The sequence below is a fragment of the Hyperolius riggenbachi genome, chromosome 4 (assembly GCF_040937935.1).
Source record: "Hyperolius riggenbachi isolate aHypRig1 chromosome 4, aHypRig1.pri, whole genome shotgun sequence".
NCBI lineage: Eukaryota > Metazoa > Chordata > Amphibia > Anura > Hyperoliidae > Hyperolius > Hyperolius riggenbachi.
In genome coordinates, this window is record NC_090649.1 from 3,826,847 (window position 1) to 3,844,249 (window position 17,403).

General features: G+C 47.7%; 1 protein-coding gene across 2 annotated transcripts in view; it reads left to right on the forward strand.

Moving 5' to 3' along the window:
• MPV17 (mitochondrial inner membrane protein MPV17) overlaps positions 1-16,722 on the forward strand; it is a 108,025-nt gene extending 91,303 nt beyond the window's left edge. For both annotated transcript variants that reach the window (XM_068278919.1, XM_068278920.1), the window contains one exon: positions 15,959-16,722. In XM_068278919.1, the coding sequence (XP_068135020.1) occupies positions 15,959-16,028 (70 nt within the window). In that variant the 3' untranslated portion in view covers positions 16,029-16,722. The remainder of the gene's footprint in view (positions 1-15,958) is intronic.
• Positions 16,723-17,403: the final 681 nt, after the last annotated feature.

The window sequence follows — 17,403 nt, forward strand, 5'->3', positions numbered from 1 at the left end:
AGCATGGATCAGAGATCACACAATGCAGTAGTGTGTCTCTTCTGAGGACAGAGAGTTCTAGCATGGATCAGAGATCAGACAATGCAGTAGTGTGTCTCTTCTGAGGACAGAGAGTTCTAGCATGGATCAGAGATCACACAATGCAGTAGTGTGTCTCTTCTGAGGACAGAGAGTTCTAGCATGTATCAGAGATCAGACAATGCGGTAGTGTGTCTCCTCTGAGGACAGGGAGTTCTAGCATGGATCAGAGATCAGACAATGCGGTAGTGTGTCTCTTCTGAGGACAGAGAGTTCTAGCATGGATCAGAGATCAGACAATGCGGTAGTGTCTCTTCTGAAGACAGAGAGGTCTAGCATGGATCAGAGATCGCACAATGCAGTAGTGTGTCTCTTCTGAGGACAGAGAGTTCTAGCATGGATCAGAGATCAGACAATGCGGTAGTGTGTCTCTTCTGAGGACAGATAGTCCTAGCATGGATCAGAGATCAGACAATGCAGTAGTGTCTCTTCTGAGGACAGAGAGGTCTAGCATGGATCAGAGATCAGACAATGCGGTAGTGTGTCTCTTCTGAGGACAGAGAGTTCTAGCATGGATCAGAGATCAGACAATGTGGTAGTGTCTCTTCTGAGGACAGAGAGTTCTAGCATGGATCAGAGATCAGACAATGCGGTAGTGTGTCTCTTCTGAGGACAGAGAGTTCTAGCATGGATCAGAGATCAGACAATGCGGTAGTGTCTCTTCTGAAGACAGAGAGGTCTAGTATGGATCAGAGATCACACAATGCAGTAGTGTGTCTCTTCTGAGGACAGAGAGTTCTAGCATGGACCAGAGATCAGACAATGCGGGAGTGTGTCTCTTCTGAGAACAGAGAGCTCTAGCATGGATCAGAGATCACACAATGCAGTAGTGTGTCCCTTCTGAGGACAGAGAGGTCTAGCATGGATCAGAGATCACACAATGCAGTAGTGTGTCTCTTCTGAGGACAGAGAGCTCTAGCATGGATCAGAGATCTGACAATGCGGTAGTGTGTCTCTTCTGAGGACAGAGAGCTCTAGCATGGATCAGAGATCATATAATGCGGTAGTGTGTCTCTTCTGAGGACAGAGAGCTCTTGCATGGATCAGAGATCAGATAATGCGGTAGTGTCTCTTCTGAAGACAGAGAGGTCTAGCATGGATCAGAGATCAGACAATGCAGTAGTGTGTCTCTCCTGAGGACAGAGAGTCCTAGCATGGATCAGAGATCAGACAATGCGGTAGTGTGTCTCCTCTGAGGACAGAGAGTTCTAGCATGGACCAGAGATCAGACAATGCGGTAGTGTGTCTCTCCTGAAGACAGAGAGTTCTAGCATGGATCAGAGATCATACAATGCGGTAGTGTGTCTCTTCTGAGGACAGAGAGGTTTAGCATGGATCAGAGATCAGACAATGCAGTAGTGTGTCTCTCCTGAGGACAGAGACTTCTAGCATGGATCAGAGATCAGACAATGCGGTAGTGTGTCTCTTCTCAGGACAGAGAGCTCTAGCATGGATCAGATATCAGGCAGTGCGGTAGTGTGTCTCTTCTGAGGGCAGAGAGGTCTAGCATGGATCAGAGATCAGACAATGCGGTAGTGTGTCTTTTCTGAGGACAGAGAGCTCTAGCATGGATCAGAGATCAGACAATGCGGTAGTGTGTCTTCTGAGGAGTGAAAGTTCTAGCATGGATCAGAGATCAGACAATGCGGTAGTGTGTCTCCTGAGGACAGAAAGTTCTAGCATAGATCAGAGATCAGACAATGCGGTAGTGTGTCTCTTCTGAGGACAGAGAGGTTTAGCATGGATCAGAGATCAGACAATGCAGTAGTGTGTCTCTCCTGAGGACAGAGACTTCTAGCATGGATCAGAGATCAGACAATGCAGTAGTGTGTCTCTCCTGAGGACAGAGACTTCTAGCATGGATCAGAGATCACACAATGCAGTAGTGTGTCTCTTCTGAGGACAGAGAGTTCTAGCATGGATCAGAGATCAGACAATGCGGTAGTGTGTCTCTCCTGAGGACAGAGAGTTCTAGCATGGATCAGAGATCAGACAATATGATAGTGTGTCTCTTCTGAGGACAGAGAGTTCTAGCATGGATCAGAGATCAGACAATATGATAGTGTGTCTCTTCTGAGGACAGAGAGTTCTAGCATGGATCAGAGATCAGACAATGCAGTAGTGTCTCTCTTCTGAGGACAGAGAGGTCTAGCATGGATCAGAGATCAGACAATGCGGTAGTGTGTCTTCTGAAGACAGAGAGGTCTAGCATGGATCAGAGATCACACAATGCAGTAGTGTCTCTCTTCTGAGGACAGAGAGGTCTAGCATGGATCAGAGATCAGACAATGCGGTAGTGTGTCTCTTCTGAGGACAGAGAGGTCTAGCATGGATCAGAGATCAGACAATGCAGTAGTGTGTCTCTTCTGAGGACAGAGAGGTCCAGCATGGATCAGAGATCAGACAATGCGGTAGTGTGTCTCTTCTGAGGACAGAGAGTTCTAGCATGGATCAGAGATCAGACAATGCAGTAGTGTCTCTTCTGAAGACAGAGAGGTCTAGCAAGGATCAGAGATCACACAATGCAGTAGTGTGTCTCTTCTGAGGACAGAGAGTTCTAGCATGGATCAGAGATCAGACAATGTGGTAGTGTCTCTTCTGAGGACAGAGAGTTCTAGCATGGATCAGAGATCAGACAATGCGGTAGTGTGTCTCTTCTGAGGACAGAGAGTTCTAGCATGGATCAGAGATCAGACAATGCGGTAGTGTCTCTTCTGAGGACAGAGAGGTCTAGTATGGATCAGAGATCACACAATGCAGTAGTGTGTCTCTTCTGAGGACAGAGAGTTCTAGCATGGACCAGAGATCAGACAATGCGGTAGTGTGTCTCTTCTGAGGACAGAGAGCTTTAGCATGGATCAGAGATCACACAATGCAGAAGTGTGTCTCTTCTGAGGACAGAGAGGTCTAGCATAGATCAGAGATCAGACAATGCGGTAGTGTGTCCCTTCTGAGGACAGAGAGGTCTAGCATGGATCAGAGATCACACAATGCAGTAGTGTGTCTCTTCTGAGGACAGAGAGCTCTAGCATGGATCAGAGATCTGACAATGCGGTGGTGTGTCTCTTCTGAGGACAGAGAGCTCTTGCATGGATCAGAGATCATATAATGCGGTAGTGTCTCTTCTGAAGACAGAGAGGTCTAGCATGGATCAGAGATCAGACAATGCAGTAGTGTGTCTCTCCTGAGGACAGAGAGTCCTAGCATGGATCAGAGATCAGACAATGTGGTAGTGTGTCTCCTCTGAGGACAGAGAGTTCTAGCATGGACCAGAGATCAGACAATGCGGTAGTGTGTCTCTCCTGAGGACAGAGAGTTCTAGCATGGATCAGAGATCAGAGAATGCGGTAGTGTGTCTCTTCTGAGGACACAGAGCTCTAGCATGGATCAGAGATCAGACAATGCGGTAGTGTGTCTCTTCTGAGGACAGAGTTTTCTAGCATGGATCAGAGATCAGACAATGCGGTAGTGTGTCTCTTCTGAGGACAGAGAGTTCTAGCATGGATCAGAGATCAGACAATGCGGTAGTGTGTCTCTTCTGAGGACAGAGAGGTCTAGCATGGATCAGAGATCAGACAATGTGGTAGTGTCTCTTCTGAAGACAGAGAGGTCTAGCATGGATCAGAGATCACACAATGCAGTAGTGTGTCTCTTCTGAGGACAGAGAGTTCTAGCATGGATCAGAGATCAGACAATGCGGTAGTGTCTCTTCTGAAGACAGAGAGGTCTAGTATGGATCAGAGATCACACAATGCAGTAGTGTGTCTCTTCTGAGGACAGAGAGTTCTAGCATGGACCAGAGATCAGACAATGCGGTAGTGTGTCTCTTCTGAGGACAGAGAGCTTTAGCATGGATCAGAGATCACACAATGCAGTAGTGTGTCTCTTCTGAGGACAGAGAGGTCTAGCATAGATCAGAGATCAGACAATGCGGTAGTGTGTCCCTTCTGAGGACAGAGAGGTCTAGCATGGATCAGAGATCACACAATGCAGTAGTGTGTCTCTTCTGAGGACAGAGAGCTCTAGCATGGATCAGAGATCTGACAATGCGGTAGTGTGTCTCTTCTGAGGACAGAGAGCTCTTGCATGGATCAGAGATCATATAATGCGGTAGTGTCTCTTCTGAAGACAGAGAGGTCTAGCATGGATCAGAGATCAGACAATGCAGTAGTGTGTCTCTCCTGAGGACAGAGAGTCCTAGCATGGATCAGAGATCAGACAATGTGGTAGTGTGTCTCCTCTGAGGACAGAGAGTTCTAGCATGGACCAGAGATCAGACAATGCGGTAGTGTGTCTCTCCTGAGGACAGAGAGTTCTAGCATGGATCAGAGATCAGAGAATGCGGTAGTGTGTCTCTTCTGAGGACAGAGCTCTAGCATGGATCAGAGATCAGACAATGCGGTAGTGTGTCTCTTCTGAGGACAGAGTTTTCTAGCATGGATCAGAGATCAGACAATGCGGTAGTGTGTCTCTTCTGAGGACAGAGAGTTCTAGCATGGATCAGAGATCAGACAATGCGGTAGTGTGTCTCTTCTGAGGACAGAGAGGTCTAGCATGGATCAGAGATCAGACAATGTGGTAGTGTCTCTTCTGAAGACAGAGAGGTCTAGCATGGATCAGAGATCACACAATGCAGTAGTGTGTCTCTTCTGAGGACAGAGAGTTCTAGCATGGATCAGAGATCAGACAATGCGGTAGTGTGTCTCTTCTGAGGACAGAGAGTTCTAGCATGGATCAGAGATCAGACAATGCGGTAGTGTCTCTTCTGAAGACAGAGAGGTCTAGCATGGATCAGAGATCACACAATGCAGTAGTGTGTCTCTTCTGAGGACAGAGAGTTCTAGCATGGATCAGAGATCAGACAATGCAGTAATGTCTCTTCTGAGGACACAGAGTTCTAGCATGGATCAGAGATCAGACAATGTGGTAGTGTGTCTCTTCTGAGGACAGAGAGGTCTAGCATGGATCAGAGATCACACAATGCAGTAGTGTGTCTCTTCTGAGGACAGAGAGTTCTAGCATGGATCAGAGATCAGACAATGCAGTAGTGTGTCTCTTCTGAGGACAGAGAGTTCTAGCATGGATCAGAGATCACACAATGCAGTAGTGTGTCTCTTCTGAGGACAGAGAGTTCTAGCATGTATCAGAGATCAGACAATGCGGTAGTGTGTCTCCTCTGAGGACAGGGAGTTCTAGCATGGATCAGAGATCAGACAATGCGGTAGTGTGTCTCTTCTGAGGACAGAGAGTTCTAGCATGGATCAGAGATCAGACAATGCGGTAGTGTCTCTTCTGAAGACAGAGAGGTCTAGCATGGATCAGAGATCGCACAATGCAGTAGTGTGTCTCTTCTGAGGACAGAGAGTTCTAGCATGGATCAGAGATCAGACAATGCGGTAGTGTGTCTCTTCTGAGGACAGATAGTCCTAGCATGGATCAGAGATCAGACAATGCAGTAGTGTCTCTTCTGAGGACAGAGAGGTCTAGCATGGATCAGAGATCAGACAATGCGGTAGTGTGTCTCTTCTGAGGACAGAGAGTTCTAGCATGGATCAGAGATCAGACAATGTGGTAGTGTCTCTTCTGAGGACAGAGAGTTCTAGCATGGATCAGAGATCAGACAATGCGGTAGTGTGTCTCTTCTGAGGACAGAGAGTTCTAGCATGGATCAGAGATCAGACAATGCGGTAGTGTCTCTTCTGAAGACAGAGAGGTCTAGTATGGATCAGAGATCACACAATGCAGTAGTGTGTCTCTTCTGAGGACAGAGAGTTCTAGCATGGACCAGAGATCAGACAATGCGGGAGTGTGTCTCTTCTGAGAACAGAGAGCTCTAGCATGGATCAGAGATCACACAATGCAGTAGTGTGTCCCTTCTGAGGACAGAGAGGTCTAGCATGGATCAGAGATCACACAATGCAGTAGTGTGTCTCTTCTGAGGACAGAGAGCTCTAGCATGGATCAGAGATCTGACAATGCGGTAGTGTGTCTCTTCTGAGGACAGAGAGCTCTAGCATGGATCAGAGATCATATAATGCGGTAGTGTGTCTCTTCTGAGGACAGAGAGCTCTTGCATGGATCAGAGATCAGATAATGCGGTAGTGTCTCTTCTGAAGACAGAGAGGTCTAGCATGGATCAGAGATCAGACAATGCAGTAGTGTGTCTCTCCTGAGGACAGAGAGTCCTAGCATGGATCAGAGATCAGACAATGCGGTAGTGTGTCTCCTCTGAGGACAGAGAGTTCTAGCATGGACCAGAGATCAGACAATGCGGTAGTGTGTCTCTCCTGAAGACAGAGAGTTCTAGCATGGATCAGAGATCATACAATGCGGTAGTGTGTCTCTTCTGAGGACAGAGAGGTTTAGCATGGATCAGAGATCAGACAATGCAGTAGTGTGTCTCTCCTGAGGACAGAGACTCCTTGCATGGATCAGAGATCAGACAATGCGGTAGTGTGTCTCTTCTCAGGACAGAGAGCTCTAGCATGGATCAGATATCAGGCAGTGCGGTAGTGTGTCTCTTCTGAGGGCAGAGAGGTCTAGCATGGATCAGAGATCAGACAATGCGGTAGTGTGTCTTTTCTGAGGACAGAGAGCTCTAGCATGGATCAGAGATCAGACAATGCGGTAGTGTGTCTTCTGAGGAGTGAAAGTTCTAGCATGGATCAGAGATCAGACAATGCGGTAGTGTGTCTCCTGAGGACAGAAAGTTCTAGCATAGATCAGAGATCAGACAATGCGGTAGTGTGTCTCTTCTGAGGACAGAGAGGTTTAGCATGGATCAGAGATCAGACAATGCAGTAGTGTGTCTCTCCTGAGGACAGAGACTTCTAGCATGGATCAGAGATCAGACAATGCAGTAGTGTGTCTCTCCTGAGGACAGAGACTTCTAGCATGGATCAGAGATCACACAATGCAGTAGTGTGTCTCTTCTGAGGACAGAGAGTTCTAGCATGGATCAGAGATCAGACAATGCGGTAGTGTGTCTCTCCTGAGGACAGAGAGTTCTAGCATGGATCAGAGATCAGACAATATGATAGTGTGTCTCTTCTGAGGACAGAGAGTTCTAGCATGGATCAGAGATCAGACAATATGATAGTGTGTCTCTTCTGAGGACAGAGAGTTCTAGCATGGATCAGAGATCAGACAATGCAGTAGTGTCTCTCTTCTGAGGACAGAGAGGTCTAGCATGGATCAGAGATCAGACAATGCGGTAGTGTGTCTTCTGAAGACAGAGAGGTCTAGCATGGATCAGAGATCACACAATGCAGTAGTGTCTCTCTTCTGAGGACAGAGAGTTCTAGCATGGATCAGAGATCAGACAATGCAGTAGTGTGTCTCTCCTGAGGACAGAGAGGTCTAGCATGGATCAGAGATCAGACAATGCGGTAGTGTGTCTCTTCTGAGGACAGAGAGGTCTAGCATGGATCAGAGATCAGACAATGCAGTAGTGTGTCTCTTCTGAGGACAGAGAGGTCCAGCATGGATCAGAGATCAGACAATGCGGTAGTGTGTCTCTTCTGAGGACAGAGAGGTCTAGCATGGATCAGAGATCAGACAATGCGGTAGTGTGTCTCTTCTGAGGACAGAGAGGTCTAGCATAGATCAGAGATCAGACAATGCAGTAGTGTCTCTTCTGAAGACAGAGAGGTCTAGCAAGGATCAGAGATCACACAATGCAGTAGTGTGTCTCTTCTGAGGACAGAGAGTTCTAGCATGGATCAGAGATCAGACAATGCTGTAGTGTGTCTCTTCTGAGGACAGAGAGGTCTAGCATGGATCAGAGATCAGACAATGCAGTAGTGTCTCTTCTGAAGACAGAGAGGTCTAGCAAGGATCAGAGATCACACAATGCAGTAGTGTGTCTCTTCTGAGGACAGAGAGTTCTAGCATGGATCAGAGATCAGACAATGCGGTAGTGTGTCTCTTCTGAGGACAGAGAGGTCTAGCATGGATCAGAGATCAGACAATGCAGTAGTGTCTCTTCTGAAGACAGAGAGCTCTAGCATGGATCAGAGATCTGACAATGCGGTAGTGTGTCTCTTCTGAGGGCAGAGAGCTCTAGCATAGATCAGAGATCAGACACTGCGGTAGTGTGTCTTCTGAAGACAGAGAGGTCTAGCATGGATCAGAGATCAGACAATGTGGTAGTGTGTCTCTTCTGAGGACAGAGAGGTCTAGCATGGATCAGAGATCAGGCAGTGCGGTAGTGTGTCTCTTCTGAGGACAGAGAGGTCTAGCATGGATCAGAGATCACACAATGCAGTAGTGTGTCTCTTCTGAGGACAGAGAGCTCTAGCATGGATCAGAGATCAGACAATGCAGTAGTGTGTCTCTTCTGAGGACAGAGAGGTCTAGCATGGATCAGAGATCAGACAATGCGGTAGTGTGTCTCTTCTGAGGACAGAGAGCTCTAGCATGGATCAGAGATCAGACAATGCAGTAGTGTGTCTCTTCTGAGGACAGAGAGGTCTAGCATGGATCAGAGATCAGAAAATGCGGTAGTGTGTCTCTTCTGAGGACACAGAGCTCTAGCATGGATCAGAGATCAGACAATGCGGTAGTGTCTCTTCTGAGGACAAGAGAGTTCTAGCATGGATCAGAGATCAGACAATGCGGTAGTGTGTCTCTTCTGAGGACAGAGAGTTCTAGCATAGATCAGAGATCAGACAATGCGGTAGTGTGTCTCTTCTGAGGACAGAGAGTTCTAGCATGTATCAGAGATCAGACAATGCAGTAGTGTGTCTCTTCTGAGGACAGAGAGTTCTAGCATGGATCAGAGATCACACAATGCGGTAGTGTGTCTCTTCTGAGGACAGAGAGGTCTAGCATGGATCAGAGATCAGACAATGCGGTAGTGTGTATCTCTTCTGAGGGCAGAGAGCTCTAGCATGGATCAGAGATTAGACAATGCGGTAGTGTCTCTTCTGAAGACAGAGAGGTCTAGCATGGATCAGAGATCACACAATGCAGTAGTGTGTCTCTTCTGAGGACAGAGAGTTCTAGCATGGATCAGAGATCAGACAATGCAGTAGTGTGTCTCTTCTGAGGACAGAGAGTTCTAGCATGGATCAGAGATCAGACAATGCGGTAGTGTGTCTTCTGAAGACAGAGAGGTCTAGCATGGATCAGAGATCACACAATGCGGTAGTGTCTCTCTTCTGAGGACAGAGAGTTCTAGCATGGATCAGAGATCAGACAATGCAGTAGTGTGTCTCTTCTGAGGACAGAGAGTTCTAGCATGGATCAGAGATCAGACAATGCAGTAATGTGTCTCTTCTGAGGACAGAGAGTTCTAGCATGGATCAGAGATCAGACGAAGCAGTAGTGTCTCTCTTCTGAGGACAGAGAGTTCTAGCATGGATCAGAGATCACACAATGCAGTAGTGTGTCTCTTCTGAGGACAGAGAGTTCTAGCATGGATCAGAGATCAGACAATGTGGTAGTGTGTCTCTTCTGAGGAGAGATAGTCCTAGCATGGATCAGAGATCAGACAATGCAGTAGTGTCTCTTCTGAGGACAGAGAGTTCTAGCATGGATCAGATATCAGACAATGCGGTAGTGTGTCTCTTCTGAGGACAGAGAGGTCTAGCATGGATCAGAGATCAGACAATGCTGTAGTGTGTCTTCTGAAGACAGAGAGGTCTAGCATGGATCAGAGATCAGAGAATGCGGTAGTGTGTCTCTTCTGAGGACACAGAGCTCTAGCATGGATCAGAGATCAGACAATGCGGTAGTGTCTCTTCTGAAGACAGAGAGTTCTAGCATGAATCAGAGATCACACAATGCAGTAGTGTGTCTCTTCTGAGGACAGAGAGTTCTAGCATGGATCAGAGATCAGACAATGCGGTAGTGTGTCTCTTCTGAGGACAGAGAGTTCTAGCATGGATCAGAGATCAGACAATGCGGTTGTGTCTCTTCTGAAGACAGAGAGGTCTAGCATGGATCAGAGATCACACAATGCAGTGGTGTGTCTCTTCTGAGGACAGAGAGTTCTAGCATGGATCAGAGATCAGACAATGCAGTAATGTCTCTTCTGAGGACAGAGAGTTCTAGCATGGATCAGAGATCAGACAATGCGGTAGTGTGTCTCTTCTGAGGACAGAGAGGTCTAGCATGGATCAGAGATCAGACAATGCGGTAGTGTGTCTCTTCTGAGGACAGAGATCTCTAGCATGGATCAGAGATCAGACAATGCAATAGTGTGTCTCTTCTGAGGACAGAGAGTTGTAGCATGGATCAGAGATCATACAATGCGGTAGTGTCTCTTCTGAGGACAGAGTTCTTGCATGGATCAGAGATCAGACAATGCAGTAGTGTGTCTCTTCTGAGGACAGAGAGTTCTAGCATGGATCAGAGATCACACAATGCAGTAGTGTGTCTCTTCTGAGGACAGAGAGTTCTAGCATGGATCAGAGATCAGACAATGCGGTAGTGTGTCTCCTCTGAGGACAGGGAGTTCTAGCATGGATCAGAGATCAGACAATGCGGTAGTGTGTCTCTTCTGAGGACAGAGAGTTCTAGCATGGATCAGAGATCAGACAATGCGGTAGTGTCTCTTCTAAAGACAGAGAGGTCTAGCATGGATCAGAGATCACACAATGCAGTAGTGTGTCTCTTCTGAGGACAGATAGTCCTAGCATGGATCAGAGATCAGACAATGCAGTAGTGTCTCTTCTGAGGACAGAGAGGTCTAGCATGGATCAGAGATCGGACAATGCGGTAGTGTGTCTCTTCTGAGGACAGAGAGTTCTAGCATGGATCAGAGATCAGACAATGCGGTAGTGTGTCTCTTCTGAGGACAGAGAGTTCTAGCATGGATCAGAGATCAGACAATGCAGTAGTGTGTCTCTTCTGAAGACAGAGAGGTCTAGCATGGATCAGAGATCAGAGAATGCGGTAGTGTGTCTCTTCTGAGGACACAGAGCTCTAGCATGGATCAGAGATCAGACAATGCGGTAGTGTCTCTTCTGAAGACAGAGAGGTCTAGCATGGATCAGAGATCACACAATGCAGTAGTGTGTCTCTCCTGAGGACAGAGAGTTCTAGCATGGATCAGAGATCAGACAATGCGGTAGTGTGTCTCCTCTGAGGACAGAGAGTTCTAGCATGGATCAGAGATCAGACAATGCGGTAGTGTCTCTTCTGAAGACAGAGAGGTCTAGCATGGATCAGAGATCAGACAATGCGGTAGTGTGTCTCTTCTGAGGACAGAGAGTTCTAGCATGGATCAGAGATCAGACAATGCAGTAGTGTGTCCCTTCTGAGGACAGAGAGGTCTAGCATGGATCAGAGATCACACAATGCAGTAGTGTGTCTCTTCTGAGGACAGAGAGCTCTAGCATGGATCAGAGATCATATAATGCGGTAGTGTGTCTCTTCTGAGGACAGAGAGCTCTTGCATGGATCAGAGATCATATAATGCGGTAGTGTCTCTTCTGAAGACAGAGAGGTCTAGCATGGATCAGAGATCAGACAATGCAGTAGTGTGTCTCTCCTGAGGACAGAGAGTCCTAGCATGGATCAGAGATCAGACAATGCGGTAGTGTGTCTCCTCTGAGGACAGAGAGTTCTAGCATGGACCAGAGATCAGACAATGCGGTAGTGTGTCTCTCCTGAGGACAGAGAGTTGTAGCATGGATCAGAGATCAGACAATATGGTAGTGTGTCTATTCTGAGGACAGAGAGGTCTAGCATGGATCAGAGATCAGACAATATGGTAGTGTGTCTCTTCTGAGGACAGAGAGTTCTAGCATGGATCAGAGATCAGACAATGCGGTAGTGTGTCTCTTCTGAGGACAGAGAGGTTTAGCATGGATCAGAGATCAAACAATGCAGTAGTGTGTCTCTCCTGAGGACAGAGAGGTCTAGCATGGATCAGAGATCAGACAATGCGGTAGTGTGTCTCTTCTCAGGACAGAGAGCTCTAGCATGGATCAGAGATCAGGCAGTGCGGTAGTGTGTCTCTTCTGAGGACAGAGAGGTCTAGCATGGATCAGAGATCAGACAATGTGGTAGTGTGTCTCTTCTGAGGACAGAGATTTCTAGCATGGATCAGAGATCAGACAATGCGGTAGTGTGTCTTTTCTGAGGACAGAGAGCTCTAGCATGGATTAGAGATCAGACAATGCGGTAGTGTGTCTTCTGAGGAGAGAAAGTTCTAGCATGGATCAGAGATCAGACAATGCGGTAGTGTCTCTCTCCTGAGGACAGAGAGTTCCAGCATGGATCAGAGATCAGACAATGCAGTAGTGTGTCTCTCCTGAGGACAGAGACTTCTAGCATGGATCAGAGATCAGACAATGCGGTAGTGTGTCTCTTCTCAGGACAGAGAGCTCTAGCATGGATCAGAGATCAGGCAGTGCGGTAGTGTATCTCTTCTGAGGACAGAGAGGTCTAGCATGGATCAGAGATCAGACAATGTGGTAGTGTGTCTCTTCTGAGGACAGAGCGCTCTAGCATGGATCAGACAATGCAGTAGTGTGTCTCTTCTGAGGACAGAGCGCTCTAGCATGGATCAGACAATGCAGTAGTATGTCTCTTCTGAGGACAGAGCGCTCTAGCATGGATCAGACAATGCAGTAGTGTGTCTCTTCTGAGGACAGAGCGCTCTAGCATGGATCAGAGATCAGACAATGCAGTAGTGAGTCTCCTCTGAGGACAGAGAGCTCTAGCATGGATTAGAGATCAGACAATGCAGTAGTGTGTCTCTTCTGAGGACAGAGAGTTCTAGCATGGATCAGAGATCAGACAATGCAGTAGTGTCTCTCTTCTGAGGACAGAGAGCTCTAGCATGGATCAGAGATCAGACAATGCAGTAGTGTGTCTCCTCTGAGGACAGAGAGCTCTAGCATGGATCAGAGATCAGACAATGCAGTAGTGTCTCTCTTCTGAGGACAGAGAGGTCTAGCATGGATCAGAGATCAGACAATGCAGTAGTGTGTCTCTTCTGAGGACAGAGAGGTCTAGCATGGATCAGAGATCAGACAATGCGGTAGTGTGTCTCTTCTGAGGACAGAGAGCTCTAGCATGGATCAGAGATCAGACAATGCGGTAGTGTCTCTCTTCTGAGGACAGAACGCTCTAGTATGGATCAGAGATCAGACAATGCGGTAGTGTGTCTCTTCTGAGGACAGAACGCTCTAGTATGGATCAGAGATCAGACAATGCAGTAGTGTGTCTCTTCTGAGGACAGAGAGGTCTAGCATGGATCAGAGATCAGACAATGTGGTAGTGTGTCTCTTCTGAGGACAGAGAGCTCTAGCATGGATCAGAGATCACACAATGCAGTAGTGTCTCTCTTCTGAGGACAGAGAGGTCTAGCATGGATCAGAGATCAGACAATGCGGTAGTGTGTCTCCTCTGAGGACAGAGAGCTCTAGCATGGATCAGAGATCAGACAATGCAGTAGTGTGTCTCTTCTGAGGACAGAGAGCTCTAGCATGGATCAGAGATCAGACAATGCGGTAGTGTGTCTCTTCTGAGGACAGAGAGGTCTAGCATGGATCAGAGATCAGACAATGCAGTAGTGTGTCTCCTGAGGACAGAGAGTTCTAGCATGGATCAGATATCAGACAGTGCGGTAGTGTGTCTCTTCTGAGGACAGAGAGTTCTAGCATGGATCAGAGATCAGACAATGCGGTAGTGTGTCTTTTCTGAGGACAGAGAGCTCTAGCATGGATCAGAGATCAGACAATGCGGTAGTGTGTCTCTTCTGAGGACAGAGAGGTCTAGCATGGACTAGACATCAGACAATGCAGTAGTGTGTCTCTTCTGAGGACAGAGAGTCCTAGCATGGATCAGAGATCAGACAATGCGGTAGTGTGTCTCTTCTGAGGACACAGAGCTCTAGCATGGATCAGAGATCAGACAATGCGGTAGTGTGTCTCTTATGAGGACACAGAGTTCTAGCATGGATCAGAGATCAGACAGTGCGGTAGTGTGTCTCTTCTGAGGACAGAGAGGTCTAGCATGGATCAGAGATCAGACAATGCAGTAGTATGTCTGTTCTGAGGACAGAGAGCTCTAGCATGGATCAGAGATCAGACAATGCGGTAGTGTGTCTCCTGAGGACAGAGAGGTCTAGCATGGATCAGAGATCAGACAATGTGGTAGTGTGTCTCTACTGAGGACAGAGAGTTCTAGCATGGATCAGAGATCAGACAATGCGGTAGTGTGTCTCTTCTGAGGACAGAGAGGTCTAGCATGGATCAGAGATCAGACAATGCGGTAGTGTGTCTCTTCTGAGGACAGAGAGTTCTAGCATGGGTCAGAGATCAGACAATGCGGTAGTGTGTCTCCTCTGAGGACAGAGAGGTCTAGCATGGATCAGAGATCACACAATGCGGTAGTGTGTCTCCTGAGGACAGAGAGCTCTAGCATGGATCAGAGATCAGACAATGTGGTAGTGTGTCTCTACTGAGGACAGAGAGTTCTAGCATGGATCAGAGATCAGACAATGCGGTAGTGTGTCTCTTCTGAGGACAGAGAGGTCTAGCATGGATCAGAGATCAGACAATGCGGTAGTGTGTCTCTTCTGAGGTCAGAGAGTTCTAGCATGGATCAGAGATCAGACAATGCAGTAGTGTGTCTCTTCTGAGGACAGAGAGGTCTAGCATGGATCAGAGATCAGACAATGCGGTAGTGTGTCTCTTCTGAGGTCAGAGAGTTCTAGCATGGATCAGAGATCAGACAATGCGGTAGTGTGTCTCTTCTGAGGACAGAGAGGTCTAGCATGGATTAGAGATCAGACAATGCGGTAGTGTGTCTCCTCTGAGGACAGAGAGGTCTAGCATGGATCAGAGATCAGACAATGCGGTAGTGTGTCTCTTCCTAGGACAGAGAGCTCTAGCATGGATTAGAGATCAGACAATGCGGTAGTGTCTCTTCTGAGGACACAGAGCTCTAGCATGGATCAGAGATCAGACAATGCGGTAGTTTGTCTCTCCTGAGGACAGAGAGGTCTAGCATGGATTAGAGATCAGACAATGCGGTAGTGTGTCTCTTCTGAGGACAGAGAGGTCTAGCATGGATCAGAGATCAGACAATGCGGTAGTTTGTCTCTCCTGAGGACAGAGAGGTCTAGCATGGATCAGAATAATCACGTAACAAGAGCAAACACTGGAAAGATTATATTGTTTTATTACATAAGCTATACTCACAGATATACATTGGAGCTGGCAGAGAAATGTATCTGGCAGCTGCACAGATTGGTTGCATAGAATAAGTAAGAGATGAGGAATGAGGCAGGTATTGGAGTCCAGTAAGGGATGAAGTCTTTGTGCTGATTGAAATATGATGTATTTGATATGAAATATATGCAATGCGTCACAACAATGCAGTAGCTTTAGTTTCCTATCCTAGTCTATCGGGTCAGCTGAGGTAGGAGAGCTGGGCCCCAGGACGCCCATTAGGCCCCAGGCACCTGCCTGTGTTGCTTTGTGGATGATCCTGCGCTGGTCTGAGGGGTGTGTACCCTAAACTCTGATGTGGCTCTGATAGCTAATGCAATATGGGCATATTACTGATTTATTTTAGAATGTCGCTCACAGGCACACAGTAATAGCTTATACTGTACATACTGGAGGTAGCAGAGATCAGCATACACTGCAGCTAGATTACTATCAGTACAGGCACACAGTAACAGGTTATACTGCACATACTGGAGGCAGCAGAGATCAGCACCCACTGCAGCTAGTTTACTATCAGTAGAGGCACAGAGTAACAGCTTATACTGTACATACTGGAGACAGCAGAGATCAGCACACTCTGCCGCTAGTTTACTATCAGTACAGGCACAGAATGACCTCCTGTATGATAAGTGTGGAGTTGCTGTTAATGCTTACCCCAATGTTCTCTTCCTCTGTGTCTCCTCCCCTAGGCTGGCCGTGGTACAATGTGTGGCCATCGTTTGGAACGCCTACCTCTCCTGGAAGGCTAATAAGGCTTGAGTGCCTCTTTCTGAGCCAGTTGTGCATCTCCGTCCTCCCGAATCCGCCCCCCTCCCAACCCCACCTCTCCGCGTCTTCCATTCTGCTGCCAGTTCTGAAGTGCCGGGTCTGTGAAGCAATCTACCTCCACTGTGACTGCAATCTCTGTGTGGCCTGTAGGGGGAGCCTCTATTGTCCAGAGAGGGGTGGGCTGGATTCTGGGTATTGTCCATATTATTGCCTGAGATGGAAGTGACCTCTAGCTCCGCCCCTCAGAGTAGATTATTAACAACATGTCAAGGCTATTGTCTATGCAGGAAGTGACCTCTTTAGCCCCGCCCCTGAGGGCTAATTATACACAACCTGTCACGGCTATTTGTGTTATTGTAAATGAAGGAACTGAGTTCTCTAGCCCCGCCCCAGAGGTCCAATTATACACTTCATGTCGATGATATTTTCTCTATAATTGTCTATGCAGGAAGTGACCTTGTTAGCCCCGCCCCTGAGGAGTAATTATACACAACATGTAGTTTTTGTTCTTTTCATTGTCCATGAAGGAAGTGATTTCTAGCCCCGCCTCTGAGGGCCAATTATACACACATGTTACAACATAATTCATTCATTATTGTATGTGAACATCACTACTGCTATAATATATATTTATAAGCACAAATGGTTTTATAATGTAATGCTAATAAAATGATGTATAATTCTACAGCAGGCTGTAATTTCTGTAACAGAAATGCTGTTCCCGAAGGGGGAGGGAGGGGCGGATGCAGAGGGGCGGGGCATAGACCGGAACATTGAGGGGGCATCATTCTGAGAAGGCAGTATTGTCGCCACATCTGCTGTATGCTTCTGCGGGGGAGGGGCGGATGCAGAGGGGAGGGGCATAGACTGGAACATTGAGGGGGCATCATTCTGAGAAGGCAGTATTGCCACCACCTCAGCTGTATGCTTCTGCGGGGGAGGGGCGGGTGCAGAGGGGCGGGGCATAGACTGGAACATTGAGAGGGCATCATTGTGAGAAGGCAGTATTGCCGCCACCTCAGCTGTATGCTTCTGCGGGGGAGGGGCGGATGCAGAGGGGTGGGGCATAGATGTCGCCACATCAGCTATATGCTTCTGCGGGGGAGGGGTGGATGCAGAGGGGTGGGGCATAGATGTCGCCACATCAGCTATATGCTTCTGCGGGGGAGGGGCGGATGCAGAGCGGTGGAGCATAGATGTCGACACATCTGCTGTATGCTTCTGCGGGGGAGGGGCGGATGCAGAGGGGTGGGGCATAGATGTCGCCACATCAGCTATATGCTTCTGCGGGGGAGGGGCGGATGCAGAGGGGAGGGGCATAGACTGGAACATTGAGAGGGCATCATTGTGAGAAGGCAGTATTGTC